General features: G+C 56.5%; 7 protein-coding genes across 7 annotated transcripts; 4 read left to right on the forward strand and 3 right to left on the reverse strand.

Moving 5' to 3' along the window:
- Window positions 1-432: 432 nt before the first annotated feature.
- Window positions 433-4,253, forward strand: UV8b_04639 (uncharacterized protein; the record flags this gene model as incomplete). The annotated part of the gene is made up of 2 exons (XM_043142137.1): window positions 433-3,658; window positions 3,712-4,253. The coding sequence occupies 2 exons, from the start codon at window positions 433-435 to the stop codon at window positions 4,251-4,253; spliced, it is 3,768 nt and encodes a 1,255-aa protein (XP_042998071.1).
- Window positions 4,254-4,986: 733 nt separating this feature from the next.
- On the forward strand, window positions 4,987-7,004 carry UV8b_04640 (uncharacterized protein; the record flags this gene model as incomplete). The annotated part of the gene is made up of 5 exons (XM_043142138.1): window positions 4,987-4,994; window positions 5,123-5,163; window positions 5,396-5,562; window positions 5,732-6,673; window positions 6,774-7,004. 5 exons carry the CDS (start codon window positions 4,987-4,989, stop codon window positions 7,002-7,004), a joined length of 1,389 nt encoding a protein of 462 aa, XP_042998072.1.
- An 895-nt stretch (window positions 7,005-7,899) lies between these two features.
- Window positions 7,900-8,139, forward strand: UV8b_04641 (uncharacterized protein; the record flags this gene model as incomplete). The annotated part of the gene is made up of 1 exon (XM_043142139.1): window positions 7,900-8,139. The coding sequence occupies one exon, from the start codon at window positions 7,900-7,902 to the stop codon at window positions 8,137-8,139; it is 240 nt and encodes a 79-aa protein (XP_042998073.1).
- Window positions 8,140-9,109: 970 nt separating this feature from the next.
- UV8b_04642 (uncharacterized protein) lies at window positions 9,110-9,915 on the reverse strand (the record flags this gene model as incomplete). Its single annotated transcript, XM_043142140.1, has 2 exons — window positions 9,110-9,547; window positions 9,880-9,915. 2 exons carry the CDS (start codon window positions 9,913-9,915, stop codon window positions 9,110-9,112), a joined length of 474 nt encoding a protein of 157 aa, XP_042998074.1.
- Window positions 9,916-12,870: 2,955 nt separating this feature from the next.
- UV8b_04643 (uncharacterized protein) lies at window positions 12,871-15,578 on the forward strand (the record flags this gene model as incomplete). Its single annotated transcript, XM_043142141.1, has 6 exons — window positions 12,871-12,881; window positions 12,956-13,028; window positions 13,099-13,164; window positions 13,293-13,447; window positions 13,519-14,227; window positions 14,385-15,578. The coding sequence occupies 6 exons, from the start codon at window positions 12,871-12,873 to the stop codon at window positions 15,576-15,578; spliced, it is 2,208 nt and encodes a 735-aa protein (XP_042998075.1).
- A 2,094-nt stretch (window positions 15,579-17,672) lies between these two features.
- On the reverse strand, window positions 17,673-18,043 carry UV8b_04644 (uncharacterized protein; the record flags this gene model as incomplete). Its single annotated transcript, XM_043142142.1, has 2 exons — window positions 17,673-17,897; window positions 17,990-18,043. The coding sequence occupies 2 exons, from the start codon at window positions 18,041-18,043 to the stop codon at window positions 17,673-17,675; spliced, it is 279 nt and encodes a 92-aa protein (XP_042998076.1).
- A 902-nt stretch (window positions 18,044-18,945) lies between these two features.
- Window positions 18,946-20,762, reverse strand: UV8b_04645 (uncharacterized protein; the record flags this gene model as incomplete). Its single annotated transcript, XM_043142143.1, has 4 exons — window positions 18,946-19,125; window positions 19,184-19,498; window positions 19,593-20,613; window positions 20,731-20,762. 4 exons carry the CDS (start codon window positions 20,760-20,762, stop codon window positions 18,946-18,948), a joined length of 1,548 nt encoding a protein of 515 aa, XP_042998077.1.
- Window positions 20,763-23,762: the final 3,000 nt, after the last annotated feature.

A 23,762-nucleotide genomic window follows, 5' to 3' on the forward strand; every position in this document is an offset into this window, starting at 1 on the left:
CACGCCATTCCGCACTCACAAACCACACAAACCATTCTGGCGCCCAAGGCCCGCCATCAGATGCGACCGCTCTTTTCGCTTCTGCACCCATCAGTCGTGTTGCCGAGTCGATGAATATTCGTTACTACAGGCTACCTGATGATTTGCAGACCTCGCCTTTTTCCTATTGGTCCCTGTGTTGGGGCTCATCTCCTTCTGCGCACCCTCTCCGTTGCCCTCTTCTTCCCTTACCCCTAGAGGAAAAAAAAGTTTTGGCGAGCGATCAAGGCGAACCAACACCAGGCGCCACACTCCCTAGCCGTTTCGTCGTCAGCTGTCGTTGAGAGAAAGCTGCTTTTTTGTCACCTGTTGGTTTTTCTTTATTTTTCCTCCTTCCCTTTCTTCAAGAGCCTCTATTGTCCTGCGCCCCTTTGGTTTCGCCACCACCTCATCATGGTGACCTTTTCCATTCCCGGCGATGATGCCGCCGATGTCACGAATGGCACCCCAAAGTCGCGACCGCTCTTTCCGTTTGCTAGGCGCGCTTACGCAACTGCTTCGCCCTTTGGGAATTCGGCGGCCACGAAACGCCTGGGCACGCCGCAGACGCTGCCCAGGGCGAGGCTGTTGACGACGCGCGACCAAGTCCCGTCTAGCAGTCTGAACAGGAACTCCACCGCAACGGCACGAAATATTTTCAGGGCGTCCACCACCGCCGAAAGTCCCCCGACAACCTCTACATTCTCCCCGAGCATTCCGAATAGCACAATCAAGAAGGTTTTCGCGCCAGGCGCAACGCCCGAACCTTCGAGGTTGTACCGCGAATCGGTCGCCCAGGCAACACCTCGTGGTATGGCAACTAAAGCGACCGACAAGGAGCTTTTCCCGATGCGCATCGCGTCCCCTCCTCCGGAGCTCACCGGAGAAGTTTTGACGCAAAAGATACCCAAGGACTGGAACTCCAAGGGGTCCATCTACGCCGATCAGTTCCTTGCCCATCTCTGCCCTCCGGGGCTTGACGAAGAGCAACGCCGCCAGTTCTTCTGCATTTTGGATCTGAGGCGGCTCAAGTACGCCGCCAATGAGATCTTTTCCAAGAAGGATTGGAAACTGAATGTTATCAACTTTGCAAAAGAGTTTGAAAAGAGCCGAAGCATCATTTTGCTGCGGTATGGTCTGTACGAGTTTCAGAATGTCAAGCCGTCCAAGGATGTCCTTAGGAGATGGCGCCGGGAACACGGTTTACCTGAGCCGGAGGAGGAGGAAGATGAACAGTCTACGCCTTCGAGACCGACGACGTCCAAAAAGCGCAAAGCTACGGAAGATTTCTCAGACACCCCAGCTCTCAAGGGCAAACGTCGAGCAATGGAAACACAGTCTCCGCAGCCACAGCCGGCCTCTTTTACCCCTGCTACCGGGAAGAACAAGCGTAAAGCCTCCATTAGTGAGGAACAACCGGCAAAACTGCAGAAATCAACCCCCTCCTCAGCGAAAACCCTCTTCGAGAAAATTGCCACTAAACCAGCAGCTACCACCAAACCCGCGGAGGAGCCAGCACCGACTCCAAAGCCGAACCCCTTTACCGTCAACAAACCGGCAGTCAGTAGCAGCCTGGCCCGGTCTGCGATCAACAACAATCTGAAACCGCTTGGCAGTAAGGCTGCTCCTGCGGGAGGCAACGTTTTTGGCTATCTTTCGGATGCCAGCTCCGGCAAGAATAGCGGCGTCGATGCTGATGCTGAGAGCGATTCCGAGTCGGAGCGGGACGACAGTCAAGAAGCCGGCCAGAGCGACGAGCCCGTCCTCACAGCGAGTGGTGCTAGTTTATTCGGCCAAAATACCGTCTCGTCTGCAAGCGGAGAAGCAGTCGGCCCGTCAATCGCACCAGGCACGCGCGAGAGCACGCCTGGTCGAAGCTTGTTTGATCGGGTAACCAAGGGCAGCGATGGTCAGCCTGTCCGTGTTGCAGAGAAGGTTGGGGAGGCTGCAGCCGAAGCCGAAGCCGAAGCCGAAGCAGAGCCGGAGCCGGAGTCCACCTCCCAGCTTGATTCGCAAGTTGATTCTCAAGCCGAGTCTTTGGCCGACCCCTCGGCTGCAGAACAGCCTGCTGTCAGAGATCAGACGTGGAATCCTTCAACCACACCTATTAAATTTGCCCCACCGTCATCGTCAGCTCCTGGTGCATCTTTGTTTGGCAACACGGGAGCAAGCTCTTCAAGCTCCATCTTCGCAGCGAAAACCACTGCGCCGTCCAACATCTTTGGTGCTGCCAAGCAGGATCAGCCATTTGCCAAGGAATCTTTGGCTGGAGCCAGCACCGATGAGAGCAATAAGGATGGCACCGAGTCGGACAAGGAGAACGAATCGCAGCCCCCCAAGAAGGCGCTTCTCGAAACGAAGACTTACACGAGCCAACCTCTTTTTGGCTCATCCCCCTTCACCGCCAAGCCTGCAACTACCGAGGCCCTGAAATCCACGTCGAGCTTGTTTGGCGGTGCTACTGCACCGAAGCTTGATGCAAAGCCAGAGGAACAGCCAGCCGATACAAACGCGGCGTCCGGTCTCTTTGGCTCACAAAACAAACCTTTGGAGACGGCGCCGCCTGCTTCATCATTTGGAGCCAAGCCTGCCGAAACAAATAAGCCGGCTGCAAGCGAAGCACCGAAACCGGCGTCGATATTCGGCAATGCTAGCTCATCCGCCACACCCGCGACGGGCAGTGCTGCATCTCTATTTGGTGCCAAGCCAGCCAGCACTGCGGGCAGTCTCTTTGGCGGCGCAGCTTCATCATCAGTTCAGCAGCCTTTGTTCGGAGCTGCTCCTCCCACCCCTGCCGAACCGGCTATGGCCAGATCGGACGCCACGAAACCAATATTCAGTTTCGGCAACAGTTCCGCGGCGGTTCCATCCGTTACCGCTTCGAAACCCTTGTTTGGAGCCCCCAAGTCGCCGCCTACAAGCGCATCATCCAACAACATGTTCGGAAGTCCCATGAAACAGGACTCTCCCGCTACGAAGAAGGTTTCCAATGGAGACAGCTATGGAGGATCCTCGACTCCCATATTCAGCTTTGGAGGCGGTCAGACAGCTTCTTCCACAACCAGCCTGTTTGGAGCCTCGTCCGCTCCGGCACAAGGTAACCTCTCTGCGACCGCCGGTCCGATCAACTTTGGGGGCGCACCGTCCAAGACGGGCTCAAACTCTGGCGGTTTCAACTTTAGCTTTGGCGGCCCTTCCACGACGCCGAGTGGCAGCTTCAATAACCCTTTTGCTTCTGGCGCCGGTGGTAATGCTTCCACGTCGGCTGCCCCCTCATCTGGAGGCACGTTTGCCTTTGGCGCTGGATCCTCTGCGCCACCTGGCCAGTCCGGAACCCCCTCGCTCTTTCAGTTTGGCGGTAGCGGCGGCGGCGCCCCCGCAACGACCGTTGCCGGGGCCGGGGCCGTTGCCGGGGCCGGACTAGGGACCGGAGGCTCCCTGTTTGGGGCGAACCAGGGCAGCAGCAACAATGCGAATTTCGTTTTTGGAGGCGCCTCGGGAACTGGCAGCGCCCCCTCTTTCAACTTCTCGGCTGGAGGCACCGCGCCGCAGGGGACTGGTTCCGTGTTTGGTTCCAACCAAGCTGCCCCGGCCTTCAACCTCCAGCCGCCAGCTGGTGGATCCACGACCACCGGGACCAGTAAGTCTCCTTTTCCGCGCCGGAAAATCGCGCCGCTAAAGCGACGGGTGTAGACTCTCCCCTGAACCTCGGAGGGGGCTCCAGCTTGGCTACCACACCGGCAGCGGGAACTCCTGAGCCTTCGACTCAAGCAGACGCGGCAAGGGATGGCGGCGCCAATGATGAAGACGGCGAGAAACACGAGCAGATCAACCTGACGGACAGCGTCGATGAGGAGGAAGAGGTGCTCCACGAAGTGCGGGCCAAGGCTCTCAAGTTTGTTCCCTCTCCTGACAAGACTGATGGATCAGAAGACAAGACCAAATCCAAGAGCCCTTGGTCGACAGTAGGAGTGGGGCAGCTGCGATTGCTCCAACACAAGGAGACGAGTCTTGTCCGCCTGCTCTTGCGGGCCGAGCCTCGTGGACATGTGGTTCTCAATCGTGCTGTGCTTCCGAATATGTCATACAAGGCGGATGACAAGTACGTCAAGCTGACGACGACCAACGAAGCGGGGGATGGGCTTGAAACGTGGATGATTCAGGTGAAGACGAAGGAAGTGGCCAGAGACTTGGCTGCAAAAGTGGAAAAGCACAAGGAGCAGAACAGGAAATAAAGCAGTGTTTTTTTTTTTTTTTTTTGCCAGGATGGATTTCAGCAACAGGCACACAGGCGGCGTGCACCCCTCTTGCCGTGTGGGCTGGGGGCATGGCATGACATTGACATGCAATGGGTAAAGACTTTGGAGAGAGCGTCAACTGCCGGGCGTTGTGTAGACGCATTATAATTACGTTTGGCTGCGGTGGGGGGATATCCAGGTGTGTACATTGGCGAAGGCTTTGAAGGCGTGGCTCAAGCATTGCTGGAATGGAATAGCTGGAATTACAAGTTTTGGGGCTGCTTCTGCCGATGACTTGCCCCCTTGATGCCAGAGGAGCGATTGCAGGTCGAGGAGAAGATTGTCTTGTGAATGGTCTCGTGGGGCAGGTTCTGGCCGGCATTCTTGGCCGGCTGGTGGTGCTTTTTCTCTTTTCGCGCGCTGGGCTGATGATGATTTTTGATGATTTTTGACATGTACCGTCACACACACCGACACAGTGTACAGTGTGCAGGACGAAGGCGAAACGCGGGGCGAGGTTGGTCGTTGTTCGTTGTTCGCAGCTTGCGGGGTGCAACAGCGCGCGCACAGTGCGGTTTGCACGGTCCAAGGCCCCAGTGTTCGCACAGTGTGTGTCTCTCGGCAGCAGTTCGCCGCGTCGTCGCGTCTTGGACGGCAAGGCACGAGACCAAAACCTTCAAGCTCGCTCACCAAGTTTCCCCAGTTCCCCTGCGCACAGCCAAACATCACCATGCCGCGGTACGTCAGCCCCCAAACTGCAAAGCTTCCCGCTTCCCGCTTCCCGCTTCCCGCTTCCCACTTCCCACCTCCACGCCTCCACCCGTACATCCGCATTGGACCGTTGCGCTAACGGCCAGCTCGCCCAGCGAGATCATTACCATTCAAGCTGGGCAGTGCGGCAACAGCAGTACGTATGATGGGATGGATGATGGGGGATGCCTCGTTCCGCTTCCACTCGTGGTCGATGCCCGCGTTGCAGGTCAAGCCAAGCCAAGCCGCCGTGTGGCTGGCTCGAGCTGAAGGTTTGAACCGAGGGAGTTTCAAACCTGTTCCCCCCTTGCGACGGTCTGCTCTCTCGTACAAGTGTCGGGTTTGGCGTTGGCGTTGGTGCTGATGTGGGTGCTTTTTTCTCTTCACAGTTGGGAGTCAGTTCTGGCAGCAGCTCTGCCTGGAGCACGGCATCAGCCAGGACGGTAACCTGGAGGACTTTGCGACCGAAGGGGGGGACCGCAAGGATGTGTTCTACTACCAGAGCGACGATACCAGATACATCCCTCGCGCGATCCTCATAGATCTGGAGCCTCGGGTAGGTTTTTTTTTTTTTTTTCTTTTTTTTCTTTTTTTTTTTTTTTTTGTTTCGTCCTTGTTCTGTCTTTTCTTGCGCTTGCTTCATGTACGGAGCCGGGTGCTCTTGGGCCAGCCACATGGGAACGAACACACAAGGGCCGCTGCTGATACACGCTCGGGTACCCCAGGTCATCAACGGCATACAAACCGGTCCGTACCGAAACATCTACAACCCTGAAAACTTTTACGTGGGCAAGAACGGCATGGGCGCCGCCAACAACTGGGGCGACGGCTACCAGTCGGGCGAGGCCGTCTGCGAGGACATCATGGAGATGATTGACCGCGAAGCCGACGGCAGCGACTCGCTGGAAGGATTCATGATGCTGCACTCGATCGCGGGCGGCACCGGCTCCGGCCTGGGCAGCTTCCTGCTGGAGCGGCTGAACGACCGGTTCCCCAAAAAGATCATGCAGACGTACTCGGTCTTCCCGGACACGACCAACTCGGGCGACGTGGTGGTGCACCCGTACAACAGCATCTTGTCCATGCGGCGGCTGACGCAGAACGCCGACTCGGTCGTGGTGCTGGACAACGGGGCGCTGTCGCACATCGCGGCGGACCGGCTGCACGTGCAGGAGCCCTCGTTCCAGCAGACGAACCAGCTGGTGGCGACGGTCATGTCGGCCAGCACGACGACGCTGCGCTACCCGGGCTACATGCACAACGACCTGGTCAGCATCCTGGCCTCGCTGATCCCCACGCCGCGATGCCACTTCCTCATGACGGCCTACACGCCCTTTACGGGCGACCAGGTCGAGCAGGCCAAGACGGTGCGCAAGACGACGGTGCTCGACGTCATGCGGAGGCTGCTCCAGCCCAAGAACCGCATGGTCTCGACCGTCCCGGGCAAGAAGAGCTGCTACATTTCCATCCTCAACGTCATCCAGGGCGAGGTGGACCCGACCGACGTCCACAAGAGCCTGCTGCGCATCCGGGAGCGCCGGCTGGCGACCTTTATCCCCTGGGGTCCGGCGAGCATCCAGGTGGCCTTGACCAAGAGGAGCCCGTACATTCCCATGAGCCACCGCGTGAGCGGGCTGATGCTCGCCAACCACACGAGCATTGCCACTGTGAGTGTTGTTGCATCACGGTGGTGATGATTCATCACTCGCTGCCTTTAACTTTTCTGCCTGCGTGTGCTTTCGCTAACCCATTTGCCCCCGTCATAAGCTGTTCAAACGCATCGTCAAGCAATACGACGGCATGCGCAAGCGCAACGCCTTCATGGAGGGCTACAAGAAGACGGCCCCCTTTTCCGAAAACCTGCACGAGTTCGACGAGGCCAGGGAGGTGGTGGCGGACCTGATTGCCGAGTACGAAGCGGCCGAGGATGCGGACTATTTGAACCCAGGCAACGGGGACAAGGCGACGTCTGCGGAGGCGGATGGGCGGGTGGGATGAGGGGGGTGGTTTATCGGGCGTTGTGGTTTTGGCAGGGGGGGGCTACGAATGGCAGGATGGCCTTTATCAGAGGGGCGCTGATGGCGTGCCGCCGGGGCTTTTCCAGCCAAGCCAGTGTATTTATTTACCCAAGCCATGTGTATTTGACCAAGCCAGTGTCTGACCAAGCCAGTGTATTTGACCACGACGCTTGCAAGCTTTTCGATGCGAATACAGACGCCGGGGCACATGGCGCGCAAGACGGCAGACCGCCAAATCCCGGGATGTACTCCGTGCCTTTTTGTGGGGGGGGGGGGGGGGTGCAAATGGAAAAAAAAAACCGAAAAGAAAAGAAAAAAAACCGAAAACTGAAAAACGAAAATAAAAAGGAAAAAAAAAAGGGGGGAAGGAAAAAACAGATCTCGATGAGCCGGAGCTTTGCGCCCGCGGACGCCCCCGCTTCCAAGCGACGAAAGGAACGGAACGGAACGGACGAGACGGCATGGACGTCACGGCAGAGGTGGGAGGTACGTACTGCCCGGGGAGGAGTATATGAGTATATGAGGTGGTAGGTACCTAGGAGGTAGGTACCTAGGTAGGTAGGTACTTATAAAAGGCGCTTTCCCGGGTCAAAGTAGGAGAATGATGGCAGATGGCAGACTGGGCGACGGTCGAGAAAGGACGAGAAACGACGACGAGAACAAATAGAGCGCACGAGTAGCGTACCCTTGTCCGCGTGGCGAGAGAAGCAGCACAGCAGCATCAGCACAGCAGCATCAGCACAGCAGCAGCATCACCATCACCGGCAGCAGATACAAGCATACTGTACGTCACTTGCCCGGCTTTCCTCCGCATCCCAGGTCCGAGAGCAACCGCAGCCAAAAGGCGAGTCTCGCCCCCAACAGCAGCGCAAATCATGCCCCAGTCCAAGGCGGACAAAATCGCCGAGGTCCAGGCCAACCTGCCTCTTCCGGAGCAGCCTCCCACCGCGCCCGACTGGCAATCGGCAGATGCGCGCACCGTCAACGTCGGGTCCGGAAGGGTGGAGGCGCACGTCGGCACGGGCAAGGCCGCCGAGGCGGGCTTGAGAGAGCCTGCAACCAAGGACGCGGGCATGGACATGGGCGGGATTGGGCGCGACGGCAGAAAACGCTAGGAGCTGCTTTCTGTTCGCTTCATGACCAGTTGGTCTCTCGTTATAGGTAGCACGGCTGTCACCGATTTCCGACCGAAAGCTGGGAGTTGCTGTCTCATCCGTCATAGGCAGCACGCCCGTCACCGATGTCCGACAGAGTGGGCAAAACCAAGTAGCTGAGATGGAACACTGCTCTTCTTTCCCCCGTCTTCGTTGCGTGCCACTAGCTCCTAGTTGTACATGTCGGCCTTGTGTTTCCTGCTGCCAACCGTCCATCCTCCAACTGGCGACGCGCCTTTCGTAGCCATGACACTTCCCTGGTCGGCAAACTCGCAGTCAACCTAGATTCCGCAGCTTGAATGAGACTAGTACCCGCAGTGCAAATTCACGGTGCATGTACCTGTACCTGTGCCTTTTCCCTTGAGGCAGCACGTCAAAATCGAGTCAATCTGGCCACAGCTGGTCAAACAACGCATTCGTGCCTCGCGCAAGAACCCACAGAACATCGTCTTTGAGCGTCAAAAAGGGACCGAGTAAGAGTCCCTAATCCCTCGGCTGAGATAATATCCTGGTTCAAAGAAATAACAAAGAAGCAGAAATGGATTGCAGATACCGGTTTTTTTTTTCTCTTCTTCATCTTGGAAAGCAACAATGGCAAAATTTGATTCATCTAGATGAAGCAAACGTAGCATTTGGCACCTGTACCATAGCCCCAGCGCTATCTCTATGTGTCTTTGTACAAGATTGAAGACAGCAGAAACAGAGAATTCAAGACAAAGGGAGAACCGGGCCCAAAAAAAAAAATGAAGAAGAAGACGCTAAGAAATAAAGAACAGAGCGGGGGTAGCAGGTCCGGTCATTTCCTTATAAAAGCGGCCGGTTATAAAGCACTGCGTTGCTTGGACTCAAACGTTCCTCGACTCGACTAGATGTTTTTCCAGGATGGAAACCCTTGGGTTGCAGCCCCAGTCTGCATCTCAGGCGGAAACAGCTATCGCCGAATGGGAATGCCGTCGTTGGATTGTGGCGGTGGTGAAGTGGCCCCAGAGTCATCATTGTCTGCACCAGGATTCACGGCGTCGGCTGGATGATTGCCTACCTCCTCGGTGGCGCTCGTCTCACGGTGAAGAATGCTGCTCTCCTTGACGGGGCTGCCTGCTTGGATCCCGGCGATGGAGCCGTGGTGCCCGTGCTTCGGCACAGTCGTTCCATTGTTGACGGGCGACGAAAGATGGGGGATGTTCTCGGGGACAGGGTGTTGCGAACCGACAGCCCCAGCGTCAACGCCGTCGCCCTTGCCAGCCTTGGACATGGCATAGTCTCCGGAATCAAAGTATTTGCGCTCCTTCAAGTGTTTGGCGAAGTGGTCCGAACGGGACGGCAATTTGCCGTATAACCGGAAGAGGCGTTGCTCCTCGGGAGACAGCGACTGCAACGCATGAGTCAGCATCTGGCGCAAGGGGCGTTGGAAGCGTTTGAAGATGAAAAGGAAGGCAAGCGGGAAAGAAACAGGGTCGCAACTTGTTTGCGGTTTACGCAAAGTGACAAAGGGCTCAACGGGAGCGAATCCCAGTCTTGACGCGGAAGCCTATGCCCTGGTTCGGGTGATGGGCAGAAGAGGAGGAGGGAGGAGCCGACGTGGCATGCCAAGACTATTCGTGACGACCGCAACAACCACAACAACCACAACAACCACAACAACCACAACAACCACAACAACCACACAAAGGGCAGGGTTGTGCAAAGGGTGACGGGACGTACCTTGACATCGACCTTGTTTTTCAGATGAGGGTTCATTTTGAGGGTTGCAAATGTCGACAACTGGCGTGCGCTTCTGCACCACTCAAATGTCGAGGTTGGGGGAAGCTTGGGAGAGAGCCGTCGAGAGCTTGGCGTGGTCGTGGTTTGGTGACGGTTGTCACTGGCGTGGGGGGAGGAAGGAAGGGTAGTGGGGGGGGGAAGGAGGGGGGGGGAGGTGGGGGAAGGCGGGGAGGGGACGGCGACTGCGTGGAATTGGCACGGAAAAAACCAGACCAACTGGCGGATTCGCCAACAAGATATGGCAATGGGGGTGGGTGCGTGCTTTATCGCCCTGGGGCTTTTATGCGTCGTCGGATTGACGTCTTGTGGAAATAAGATACGTCTTGCGGAAACCAGGACGAGACGGAGGGTTGCTCAAATGCCGAATGGTAGGGGTGACGGGATGGTTGAAGCCAGTCATGACTGTCCAGACCTGAACTGAGCAGCAGCCAAGGATTGATGTATGCTCTGGTACTCTGCAAGGTGCTGGCGCCCTGCAAGGTGTGTGCTGTGAGTGTGTCTGGTGCTGTGAGGTGTGCTGTGAGGTGTGCTGTGAGGGGTGCTGTGAGGGGTGCTGTGTGTCAATTGTCTGGTGGTCAAGGTGTCAAGGTGGTGCGGGGCCCAGTTTTCAAGTTGGCAAGAGCGGGGCAGGGCCCTTGGGTTGGCACGCACTTGCGGGAAGGGAAGGGAAGGTGCAAACCAGAACGGTCCAAGGACTGACTGCAGATGTCGCAGATGTCAATCAATCAATCAATCAATCAATCAATCAATCAATCGCTCCCACGACGAGACACCAGTCAGTACGCATGGGGAATCAGCGCCAGCCTCGCACGGGTTGAAGAACAGCTTTCCAGCCGGCTACTCCGTACGGAGTAGTGCTTGATCAATCCGTCTTTTTGCCAAGTCGTCCGGGCCCACCGGTTATGTAAGCACCGTGGCCAGTTGGTTCGTGCGACGGCCCCCCCACCTCCCCCTCCCCCTCCCTCCACCCCTCCAACCAGCAAGTTCAAAGCCCCTTTCGTCGACCGACTTCACGCTGGCTACGTTCCAATTCGGGTCACGAGGGGCGGCAGTCTTGCATGTTTAGTCTTTTCTTCTCATCCATCCATCCTCTCAAGCGACCAACTATGCCTTGCATCAACCGCTCTGTTGGGTCTGCTTGTTCGAGCCAGAGGAGGATGGACAGGAGTCGGGCCCTGGTCGGTCCTGGCCGGGGGAAAATGGCTCACTGCAATCCCTTTGTTTCAATGCTCAGCCTTGTCCATGCGAGTTTGGTGCTGTTACTTTAATCACCCGCCGATGCGGCATCAACCCGGTTCCCAGTCAACGTCGAAACCAGAAGAAACCAAAGACGAAGAGGGAGGTGGAGGTATCCATGCTGGCTTCAGGAGCATCAGATCGACAACGCCACAAACTGGTACTAAGCTTCCGCTTTTGGCCAAGTCTCCCACACTTGCACTAGTATTGCCCCGGACGGTCAGGGTCAGGGTCAGGTCAGTCTCGGACTCTCGCTGCGTGGTTGCCCGATAGGCGAGAAATGCTCGGTGGACGGTAGGTTGCGCTGGCACAGCATCGCCTCCAACGACCGACGTTTGACGTCGTACTTGCTGCTGGTGCGCTGACCATGGTGCCATTACGTCGAGAAACAGGAGACAGTCGCTTCACCCCTCTAGCACGGAAGCACGGAAGCACGGCAGCCCGGCAGCCCGGCAGCCCGGCAGCACAGCATCGCGACATGGCGACATGGCGACTTATCAACATCACGACATGGCGACATCATGAGGTACGAGCCGTGTAGAATAACAGCCTGTCGGCCATCTCCATCTTCCGAGCCAAGCACACCTGGCCGGTATCTTTGCCGGTGCCTTGATCGGCGCCTTATTGGCTGGTATTGGATTTTATCTTGCTGGTGTCTTTGTCCAATCGTTGTGTCGCTGCATCCGCCTCACAATCGGACCTTGTTCCATCTCTATAGGAGTCGACTCTTGGCACGCCGTTGTCTTGTAGCCTTGAACCCTTGTTCCCTTGTACTCCGTAACCGAGGTCCACATAACCAATCGGGCCGCCAGATGGTGCATCACGTGACGTCGTCCTGGCATTTCCCGCAAGCCAGTTATCATGGCAGAGTTGATTGTTCTCAATTGGATCAAGCCTTGACCCTGATTAACAGGCTGGTGCCGTACAAAGCCCCTTCCGACCCTTGTGTTTAGGATTTCAACCTCTGCAACCCATCATGGGCAAATATGCAACCTCTTGGTCAAGATGGCAGCCTACATAGCCAGCGGAATTGTACCCCTCTTGGATTTCTAAGCAACCCACAGCAACCTCGCTGAGCGCTCGCTGCCTCGCAACTGTGGAGCTCCACTGCCGCCTCAAGAACCCGGTGGCACCCTCGCGAGAATATTATTATGAGAAATTTTTTATTCTTTTCCCCCTTGCTGTGGTGCTGCGGACCAATGTATTCCAGAAAACCATCTCTTGGGCTCTGAAAACCCCAAGGCCCCATTCAACACCTCTGCGTCGTACTTTTTTTTCATCCAACAGTTTCAGCTACTTCGGCAGCGTTTGCCTAGAAGGTCCCGATTCAACCACCCGAGCGAGAGTGGGAACGGAACGCTGGGGCTTTTTCTGCTGAGACGTTGAGCGAGACTGGCAACCCGACTGGTTTCAAGCCCTTGCTCGTGCTCGGGGTGCTGGAATCAATTCAATGAGTGGCGCAAAGTGCATGTCGATGATTAGCCAAAGGATCGTTTGTGCATGAGCGAGCGCCGGGCCAGAGCCTCATGCGTCGCTTGTTGCAGCCAACGCAGCCTGGTAGACAGTCACCGCTACCATTTCCATCCGCTCTCCCGACACCCATCACGGCAGTTTCGCAGCCCGCAGCCTCTTTGGATCCCTCGCGCGAGGATCAACCTCGAGCAGCATCGACGCTTGCCTCCACAAGCTCTTGAAATGGGTCTTTTGTAAGTGTGGTGCAGGTCGCAGGGTGTGCGAGGGTGGAAAGGATGAACCGTCACTGACCTTGGAATCAAAACAGAGCGTTGGGAACGGCGCTGGAATGGCCCGAGGCGAAGAAGCGAGCCGACCAGGTCAGGGAATGGGGGATCAAGGTCGGCTGCTCTCTGACTGTGCTGCTCTCTTCTTTTGCTGAACCAAGGGTTGGCTGACCGTCTTTCCCAGCAATTGCTTGAGATATGGAACAAGGCCAAAGGAAAGGAAAAGGATGCCATGTTGTGGGGAGACGAGGTAAATTTGCTCAGCGTGCTCAGCTTTGCTCAGCTTGCCTGAGCTGCTCGCGTGCCAGTTGGCGTTCCCGCTCGCTCGCGACGCCATCCCTCTCCCCCTTTGCCCGTGCTAACGGGTCTCTTGCTCAGGTTGAGTACTTGGTTGTCACATACACCAAGGACGAGCAAAAGGTGCTGCTGTCTCTGAGGCAGGCCCAGATCCTGGAAGCACTCGCTGCTGATAAGGAGCTGGCCAAGGAGGGATGCGTCCCTGCTCTGCAAGCCGGGCCAGTGACCAAATCAAAGTCAGTACAGAATGCACACAAAGAGGCGACACGCCGGCTGCTTATGCTCACACGCAACACTTGACCTGCAGAGCCAACCCGCTGCCGGTATTCCATCCGGAATTCGGCCGTTTCATGCTGGAGGCGACCCCCGGCAAACCGTGGGGCATTGGGTTCAAGGAACTGCTCGACGTCGAGCCAAACATGAATCTGCGTCGAAGGATTGCCAAGGATCACATGCTGGCCAAAGAATACCCCATCACCTTGACGACGTTTCCGCAGATTGGCGTCCCGGGGCAGTTCACCGACCCTTATTATCCGCCGTCGGGATGCAAGCTGCGGTCTCAGTTTGTCCCGGATGAGATTGCCAATCCCCACATTCGCTTCCCGACGCTGGCGGCCAACATCAGATGGCGCCGCGGCCGCAAAGTTCAGGTCAATGTTCCCGTGTTCCACGACAAGAACACGCCGGTTCCTTGGACGGATCCGACAGTCAATTACAATCTTCACAACTGGCCCGAAGATGACGATGAGCGTAACGGCGCTGCGCCCAAGGACATGATTCACATGGATGCCATGGCGTTTGGCATGGGCAGCTGCTGTCTCCAGATCACGTTTCAGGCCAAGAACATCACCGAAGGCCGGCAAATGTACGATCAGCTCAGCCCACTGGGGCCCATCATGCTGGCTCTCACAGCCGCCACGCCAATCTACAAGGGCTTTCTGGCCAACACCGATGTGCGGTGGAACCAGATCAGCCGAGCCGTCGATTGCCGGACTCGAGAGGAGCTGGGAGAAAGGGTGCGTTTTGTTCTTTTGCCACCGATTGCTCCCGGCGATCTTTTTTTTCTTTTTCTTTTTTGTTTTCATCTTTATTTTCTTTTTTCTTCTTTTTTATATTTTCTTTTTCTATGCGTCTCCTCTCTTTTTTTTCCCCTTCGTCTAATGTCAGACATAGCCGCTGAAAAAAGACCGGTGGAGGATACCGAAATCACGCTATGCCTCCAATTCGACCTACATCTCCACCGACCCCCGGCTTCGTCCAGAGTACATGGACCCGGACTTGGTGATTGACCCCGACATCAAGGCCAAGCTCTTGGAAGGGGGCATGGATGACCGTCTTGCCACGCACTTTGCGCACCTGTTCATCCGGGACCCGATTGTCATCTTTGAAGAAGACCTGCAGGAGCTTGATCTCAACAAGACGGACCACTTTGAAAACATCCAGTCGACCAACTGGCAGCACATGCGGTTCAAGCCCCCCCCGGCAGAGAACAACATTGGGTGGCGAGTCGAGTTCCGGCCGATGGAGATTCAGGTGACGGATTTCGAAAACGCGGCCTTTTCCGTCTTCATGGTGCTGGTGACCAGGGCCATGCTGTCGTTTGACCTCAACTTTTACATCCCCATCAAAAAGGTGGACGAGAACATGGAGCGCGCGCACGCGGTGGACGCGGTCCTGAGGGAAAAGTTTTACTTTCGCAAGAACCCCTTCCCGCCGCGGCCGTCGCGGGCCAACACGGTGCTGGGGGAGGAAAGCCGCCCCGGGTCGGCCACGGCCAGCCGATGCGGGTCCCCGGGGCTGGCGGTGGAGGAGGAGTACGACGAGATGTCGATTGACGACATCATCAACGGCTCCGCCGACGGCGGCTTCCCCGGGCTGGTGGCGATTGTGGAGAGCTACCTGGACAGCGTCAACGTGGACGTGGGGACCCGGTGCCGGCTCGCGACGTACCTGTCGCTGGTCAGCAAGCGGGCCGGCGGGCAGCTGGACACGGCGGCGCGCTGGATCCGCAACTTTGTGGACGCGCACCCGGGCTACAAGCACGACAGCGAGGTGGACGACGCGGTGACGCACGACCTGATTGGCGCGGTGGTTGCGATTGGGGAGCGAGAAGGGGCCGGCAAGAGCTTTGCGGGGCTGGAGATCCACGGGCTGGCCAGATTTTTGGGGGGGTTTAGAGGGGGGTGCGGCGGGGCGGATGGTGTTGATGTTGATGCTGCGGATGGTGTTGATGGTGTTGATGGTGTTGATGGTGTTGATGCTGCGGACGCGGCAGGCACAGACGCGGCAGAAGGGGAGGCGGAATCGGAGAATCCATCGCGCAAGCGAAAGAGCGAGTGGATGGATGGAGTGGAGGGCGCTCCTTGACTGGGCAAGACCGGGCAAGATGAAAACGACTGGATGACGGATGACGGATGACGGATGACGGATGGCGTGGATCGCCCGGGATGGACGGCCCCGGTGGACGATGCGCGAGCAAGCTGGATGATGGATGATTTCCGCCGCTCAACGCGAGCAGCAGCCGCCTTGAAGCCATGGCAAGCACGAAGCCCAGAATACACAACTCTTCGCGCTCAAATAAAACGACACGGGAGGCTACAAAAAAAAAAACAAAAAAAAAGGCCGGCTCCCCCGCCCAGCCAGCCGTCGTCAGTCTCTCCGGCCCGAGGCGCGGCGCGGGCGGGCGCATGGCCTGTTTTTTTTTTTTTTTTTTTTGCCTTTTCCCCCTTTTTTCCCTTTTTTTTTCTGCATGCCTTTTTAATTTCACTCTCTTTTCGTTTGGCTCGTCTTCTTTTCTTTTTATTATCTTTTTTTTTTCTGCATGCCTTTTTAATTTCACTCTCTTTTCGTTTAGCTCGTCTTCTTTTCTTTTTCTTGTTTTTTTTTTTTTCTGCATGCCTTTTTAATTTCACTCTCTTTTCGTTTAGCTCGTCTTCTTTTCTTTTTCTTGTTTTTTTTTTTCTGCATGCCTTTTTAATTCACTCTCTTTTTGTTTGGCTCGTCTTCTATTCTTTTTCTTATCTTTTTTTTTTCTGCATGCCTTTTTAATTTCACTCTCTTTTCGTTTAGCTCGTCTTCTTTTCTTTTTCTTATCTTTTTTTTTTCTGCATGCCTTTTTAATTCACTCTCTTTTTGTTTGGCTCGTCTTCTTTTCTTTTTCTCGTCTTTTTTTTTTCTGTATGTCTTTTTAATTTCACTCTCTTTTCGTTTGGCTCGTCTTTTTTTTTTTCCTTTTTTCCTTTCCCAGGCTCTTCTTGCTGGTTTGTAGGGGGCTGCGGGCTGGGCGTGCGGGCTGGGCTGGTGGCGCGTGAGCTGTCGCTGTGGCGTTGTGGCGCTGCGCGTGAGAGGGCGGACCTGTGTGCTTTTATTGGCTTGTCTTGTGGTTTCTTCTCCTCGTGTGTTTTCCTCTTTTCTATTTTCCCCGCTCTCTTCCATCTTTTCTTTTTTCTTCTTTTCTTTCTTTTTCTTGCTTTTTTCTCTTTTCTCTTTTTTATTTTTTTTTTTTATTTTTTTCTAGTCTTTTTTTTTTATCTTTTTCCTTCTTCCGTCTTCCCATCTCCTCTGCCAATGTAATTCAGCCCCCCCTCCGCCAGCAACGCACGCAACGCAAAGCTACGCATCCCCCCGCTCATCCGCCTCCCGATTCCAGGATGCAATGCTACACGCGCACACCTCGGGCACCGTCGTCGTCCGTCCATCCGTCTGGCAGCCTTCCCCCGGCCGTCCCATGTGCGGCCCCTTGCCGCCCGCTTTCCCCAGAATCCCTCAGCCTGTTTCCCTGGCCAATCCGGCGCGACAGAACCAAAGGGGCCGCATGACGTCTGTCGCATCGCGTCGTCCCGTTCCGTCAAGGTTGTCTGTATCTAGCTGTGTCTAGCTGTGTCTAGCTGTGTCTATCTGTGTCTATCTGTGTCTGTCTATCTATCTGTATCTGTCTGTATCTGTCTGTGTCTGTCTGTGTCTGTCTGTGTCTGTCTGTGTCTGTCTGTGTCTGTCCGTGTCTATATGTTTCTTTTCCTGTTTTATTTTTTCATCTTTTATTTTGTGTTTTGCCACCTGCCGCCCAGCTGGGCATCAGCAAAGGAACCACGAGGCCAAGTGCCAGCAAGACCCGTGCCGTTCTCCGGCCGGCCGGCCAACAGCATACCTAGCATAAGTACCGGCGCGAGGATGCGAAACCAAACCCGAGCGGACGAATAAAACCACGCAAGCCGCGGGGGGAAGAAGACAGTGTGAAAAACAGAGTGAAAAACAGACGGAAAATAGAGCGCAAAAAAAAATCAAGAACCCGGGATGCCGGGAGGACAGGCAACCACGGGCGTTTGAAACATGCAGAGAAGCGCGCCGGGGGGAGGAGGCGGGGGCTCTGCAACAACTCTGAAGCTTGAACCAAACTCTCAACCTGCCCCTGGCCTGCTACGTATGTATGCCCTGCTATGTATGCCCTGCTATGATGCCCTGCTATGACCTGCCCCTGCCATTCACTGCCATTGCCCTCCCTACAGTCGCCTCGCCATTCGCCTCGCCATTCGCCTCGCCATTCGCCTCGCCATTCGCCTCGCCATTCGCCTCGCCATTCGCCCGCCATTCGCCAGGCCGGATGGCATTCGATGCATCAATCAGACCGGGGCCCACGCTGCCATCGACGTCCTGCGCCCCGTCAATCTCGCGGATGGCTTCCCCGGTCTTGATCAGATGTGAGCCATCGCCCATCGCCCCTCCCATGCCCGTCGTGGCAGGCAGTCGGACAAAAGCCCCCCCCCCCTCCGTGTGCTCACTGCTCCCCTGTCTTTGTCGCGTTGGCTCGCGGCTCGCCACGCTCGACGAGACATTGAAGCCTCGTGGCCCGCGCCCAGCTCTCTCGACTTGGCCCAGCCCCGATGCCAGCCCGTGTCGTTCCGCTCACGGAGCACACGTCTTTTGATCTGTTCTGTTCTTTCCTTTCCTGTTCTTTCCTTTCCTTGTCTTGTCTTGTCTTGTCTTTTCTCTTCGTTTCTTCTTATGCGTCACGTCACTTGTCTGCTTGGTGCAAAAGAACAAAACCACTTCTCAATTCAGCGTCGGCCATTGGCGCCGGCACCCCAAGGTATCATCAAAATAAAAGTAAAATAAAAAAGTCCTGGTCTAGACATAGACATATTCGACGAGGCCGAGGTGAGGCAGCCGTGGTGAGCAAAAACCCCAACAAATGTGTAAACTCAAAACGCCCCTAATGCCAGCTACCCGCCTTCCAACAAAGGTATCCCAGGTTTTTCTCGATCAAAAAATAGATGAAAAAAAAAAAAAAAAAAAAAAAAAAAGAGCACCACATGTGAAAAACGCCCCAAGACGGCGAAAACTGACAAGAGAAAACCGACAAGTAAACAAGACAAAGGGAAAAAAAAAAAAAAAAAAGAAACAGAAAATCCACGAGGTGGTAGGTAGGTGGCAGGTGGCAGGTGGCAGGATCAGTGGTAGGCTTGTGGCACACGGCCCCGGCCGCAGCCGCAGCCGCAGCCGCCTCTCTCTCCCTCGCCCAGCCCCCCAAAAGAACAACAAAATAAAAGCGACAAGTGAAAATCCAGAGACTTCCGACACTTCCGACACTTCCAAGACTTCTGCGTAGGGACCGAGGTCGATGCGTGTAACCCCCCTCCCCCGGTAACCCGTACCGTCTGACTGGGAAGGGGGGGCTGGCGCCATGTCTTCCATGTTTCCTCCTGGGCCCAAGTTGCATTGCAACCCGCTGCACCCGTCAGTTCCTCTCCTCTGGCTTCGGGCGTAGCGACCGAGCCTCGAGCTGCCGTTTCCTCTCCAGCTTGGCATAGTGAAGGCCGCAGGCATTGCAGAGCGTCCTGGCGCCATCAGGCCCGCGTCTCCACTCAGGTGTGTCAATCCTATTGCAACTATGGCATCGACCGGGCGGCGCAGCACGCTTCCACAAAACAAGTTAGCTTTCCGACACGTACAATACCACAGGCAATCCAACTTACACCGCGGCGCTTCTTCACCTCGGTCATGGTGTACTGAGGCTTCATGCCGTCGTACATGGTCACATCGTGATGCTCGTCCTCGAACCCTCCTTTAGCCTTGGCGCCTTCCCTAGCCCTCTCACTCTGGATGGATGCCTGGACGGCGTCTTTGACTTGTTCCAAGCACCTCTTGATAAGCTCCACATTCGCCAGCACGTCCGTCACTTCTCGCTCCGTCGGGAGCCTTTCGGGGATAGGGTGGGATCCGTGCTGTTCTTGCGCAATACGGCCGTAGGCTTCAGCAAAGCTGAATATAGTCCGCGAGGACGATCCAATCTAAAAGCCCCGGTGGCAGGTCAGAAACTGGTTGGGAAACAAGAAAAGAAAAAACAAAGGTTGGGTTCGTGAAAAGAGGGTGGGAAAACCATACGCGGCTCAGAGAGTCCTGATAGCTCCATGTTTCAAAGTGGCGGTTGTGTGCAGGCTGAAATCTTGATCTGCCATTGGAATAGTCGCCCTCGTCATGACGCATCGACTGTGCCCGGGCGTCGTACTGAACAGCTGGTGGAGGGCCAGGATGTCGAGGCGAAATCGGGTAGTTGGGTAGGGGCACTTGGCCGGGAGGAAGATGTCCTGTAGAGTACGGATGAGAAGTCGGCGGAGGTGCGAGTTGCGGTGGTGGTGGTGGCGGCGGCGGCGGCGGCGGCGGCGGTGCATGACCGTAGCCCCCATTCGCGGCGTGGGAATCTGAAGGTTGCGTTTCGGCAAGGCGATGCTGCGGCGCAAATTCGGATTTTATCGGCGGTGTAGGCCGCCTGTCGGTGACAGGGGGAAGGCTATGGCGACTGCTGAAGGTGGGTCGCGGCGAGTCTGCAAACGCGGGCAGGTTTTCTTGCCGGGGAGGATACGAAGACGCAGAGTGCAGAGGTTGTGGAGAGTGCTTTTCGGTTTCTGCGTACTGGCGTGGAGTGCCAGCAAAAGGCGAAGGCAGGCCGGACCCGGGTTGGATGCCGGGTTGAATTCCGGGATGATGGCTGGGTTGAGGGGGAGGGTAATGGCTGGGTCGCGCCCCGGATATGACTTCCGAGATGGATGGCAAAGACTGTCTTGCCGACGGTTCCTTGTCGTCGGCAGGCCTCCTGTGCTCGCTCGAAATCATGTTGCTGATGGCATTCGGCGGCAGCGATGGCGGCGGAGGCGGCGGTGCTGATGCTGGTGTTGCTCCTGCAGAAGGGTGTTGGGGGTAGCTTGAATATGTGGTGGAGGGAGGAGGGTAGTGGGCGCTCGGGGCAAGCACCGTAGCCGTGGCCATGACAGACTGGTCTCGAAATCTCCGGTCAAGATTCTCTCGATGACTTTGATATGCGGCTGGAGGGGTGTGCGCACGTTGTTGTTTTTGTCGACGCTGTCGCTGAAGCTGCTCTGGAACCGTTGCCGAGTGTAGATGAATGCTATGCGAGACGGACGTCCGTCGTCAATACGCCGGGGCGAGGAAAAGAGACGAGCAAGAGCCGGGCATGGCGGCAAGTGCAGAGTGACGGGAAGGGGAGGGGAACGGCGGGACGCACCTTTGACGGGATCCAGAGTCACCTGGTTCCATAGCGCGCGTGGCAAGGCACCGAGGTAGAATCCGGATTTATCTAGGACCTTTGGCACATCGGATACCTAGCAGGGAGGACAGACTCTACGGTCGATCCAGGCGGAGAAACAGGCGGAGAGACAGGCAACGAGAGTCTTGTCCGGGCCGTCGATGTAGCAGGCAAAATCCAGGATCGGCCGACAAGTCTATTAGCTCTGGTGATGGAAGGAATGAAGAGGGGAAAGCGACCAGGCTGTGAAGTGAAGAGGGCAGGAGAAAGAAAGGAAGGGGGGGGGGGGGGGGGAGGGTAAAAAAAAATAATAAATAAAGATAAAGATAAAAAGGGAATAATAGCAATATAACAATCAACAAGAGTGACGAGAGCGAGAGAGGGGAGGGAGAAAAAAAATTAAAACAAAAAAAGTACATGTACCGATGCTAGCTGGCAAGCCACCGAGAGTGTGTGGCCAGTGTAGGGGAGACTGGACACTAGGCCCTGGCTGAAGGAGAGATCTGATGCGCGATGGACGCTACCTCGTGGTGGCGTGGTGGCGTGGTGGCGTAGACGAGAGACGAGGATGCAAGGCAGGGCCGACCCAGCGGGCCACAACGGCGGCAGGCCTCAGCTTTGATCCGGTCTTTGCTCATGCTGGTACTGTCAACTACTGTACCTACTGTACTCTGCGTGGTGGCAGGGGAGCAGTTGCGCAGGCGATTGGCGATTGGCGCTGGAACGCACTGGGGGCCCAGGGTTGCCGTCCAGCAGAGATGGAAGTGGGGGGTCGCCAGATGAGAGATCCGCGGCATTGGATTTGCATTTTGTCACTCCAGGTCGGGGGTGCGCTGGGGGTGGGCTTGCGGTGCGGTCAGCCGGGGACCTCGATATAACGTGGGAAGGAACGATCAAGGAGGTGCGCCAGAGTCTGGGTCATTACGGAGCACGCTGATTGCAGTACACCAGCCTTGGCTTCGACCCCGGGAGGGCGCATGCACGCACACCCTCCGTGCCGAGCGTGGCAGTATGAACACGGGTCTCAGACTTCAACAACGCAACTCAATTCGGCCGGGGGGGGGGGGGGGCGTGCAGCGTGCAGCGTGCAGCGTGCTGCTAGAGGGGAGGGGGCGTGGTCAAACAGCGACGGACGGAATATACGGTAAGGGTACGTACTGTACTGCAGTGAGCGGGGTGTTTTTTTTTTTTTCTTTTTTTTTTTTTTCGCACGAAATGGCGGAAACCGGAGACCTACAAGCTACGAGCCGCGCTGTGCGGTGCGGTTGCTGTGCTAATTGATGTCTGGTGTGCTGTGCTGTGCAGTGTGTGCTGTGCCGTGATGCGTGTGCCGTGCTCGTGCTGTCTGAGCTGTCTGATCACACAATGCTGGATTGATGAGTCACGGACTCACGGCAACTTTCTTGCCCTCCTCCCACACCCTCTCATTCCACCCCCCCCCCCACACACACACTCTTGACAACCCGATCTCATCCTCATCCTCATCCTTCAGGCTGGAATGACAGATGACGGAAGTTGCAGAGCCGGCCAGAGTAAAGCTCCGTGGACAGCGACAGCTGGCCGGATATCCCGGGTTCTGCTCCGTCTCTGGCTCTCTCCGTTCACCTTTTTTGCCTGGCCTGTCCCGATTTTGGCGGCGAGGCACAAGGGGGTCACCCAAGATCAGGACGACCCGTCGTGACGAGAATCCTCTTGGCATCTGGTGCCGCCCAGCAGGCCACCCCCCCCCCCCCCCCCCTTCTAGAGGTCTTCGGATGTTTGAGAAGGCTGGGGAGGGGGTGCGGGCTCGAAGTGGGGGCCAGCGCTTTGTCGGCTGTGGGCTGTGGGGCTGCGTGGGCTGGGCGCTGACTGTGATGATCAAGATTGCCAGATTGTCAGATTGTCGACGCTAAAAAAAAAAGAAAAATAAGATGACACCTTGCCGGAGGCTTGTTTCGTCGCCCCGCCCCGTTTTCGACCACCCACCGTCGACGCAGGGTGCGTGTGACCGCGACGACGGGGCTGCCTGCCCTGCCTGCCCTGCCCTGCCTGTCTGCCTGCCTTTGTCCACCCACCGCAGCCAGGAGACGCAGGCCAAACCAAGCGTTGGCGGCCGCGTCGACGGGCGACGAGATTGGGCAGGTTATCGAATCTAGTGCCGTGGGTGGGACCCTTGATCAGGCGATGTGCCCCCCCACCATTGGCGGCTGCTGGACTGGACCAGGCAAATGGGCAACATGGTACATAGGTAGGAGGAGGGAAGTTTTGGCAGAGGGCCAGCCAAGTCATTCCAACTGCCAGGCAGGATTCAATGTTCCTACATGGCTATTTCAACCGCCAGCTATATTCTGACCAGACTGCCAGCTGCCCTCGGCCCGCTGCAAGCTTCCACAGTGCGTGGCGGAATTGTGCACCGTGCACCTGCACCGTACCCCGTTGTCCGTCCCATGCCCAAGGTACCTACAGGTTGGTAGCAGGTAGCTAGCTGGTGTCTGGGAGCTGACTGGCCCAGAGACATGACTGCTCTGAGGCTGGAAGCCCCCCCGTGCCATGTCAAGTCGCCTGGCATCATCCAACCAACACCAACCAACAAGTCCAGCCGTGTTCGACTTGCCTGCCAAGGACCAGACCAGACCAAGACCAGCCTTGCATTCGATGCCCCGAAATTGCGGCATTGCAGGACGGCCTTGCAGGCTCTTGTAGCGCACAGGGGTGTTCCGAGCACGTCCTTCCAGCAACGACATGGCAATCGCGACGATTGCCAGCTGAAAGGGTTGGACAGCGACCCCGACTCCTCTCCTCTCCGACCGCGACCACGACCACGACCACGACCACGACCACGACCACGACCACGACCATGCGCGCGTGGCCACTGCCGAGAGTCGTCCGAGGGTCGCGGCGGCATGTACAAATTCTGTCGGTTGATCGGCCCCCCCTCCCCTGGCGATTTTGCCTGCCTCCCGGGCAAGATTACCTATACGATGTGATGTGGCCCCGTTGACCCAGCAGAAGAAGGCTGGTATGGGTGCTAG

The sequence above is a fragment of the Ustilaginoidea virens genome, chromosome 4 (assembly GCF_000687475.1).
Source record: "Ustilaginoidea virens chromosome 4, complete sequence".
NCBI lineage: Eukaryota > Fungi > Ascomycota > Sordariomycetes > Hypocreales > Clavicipitaceae > Ustilaginoidea > Ustilaginoidea virens.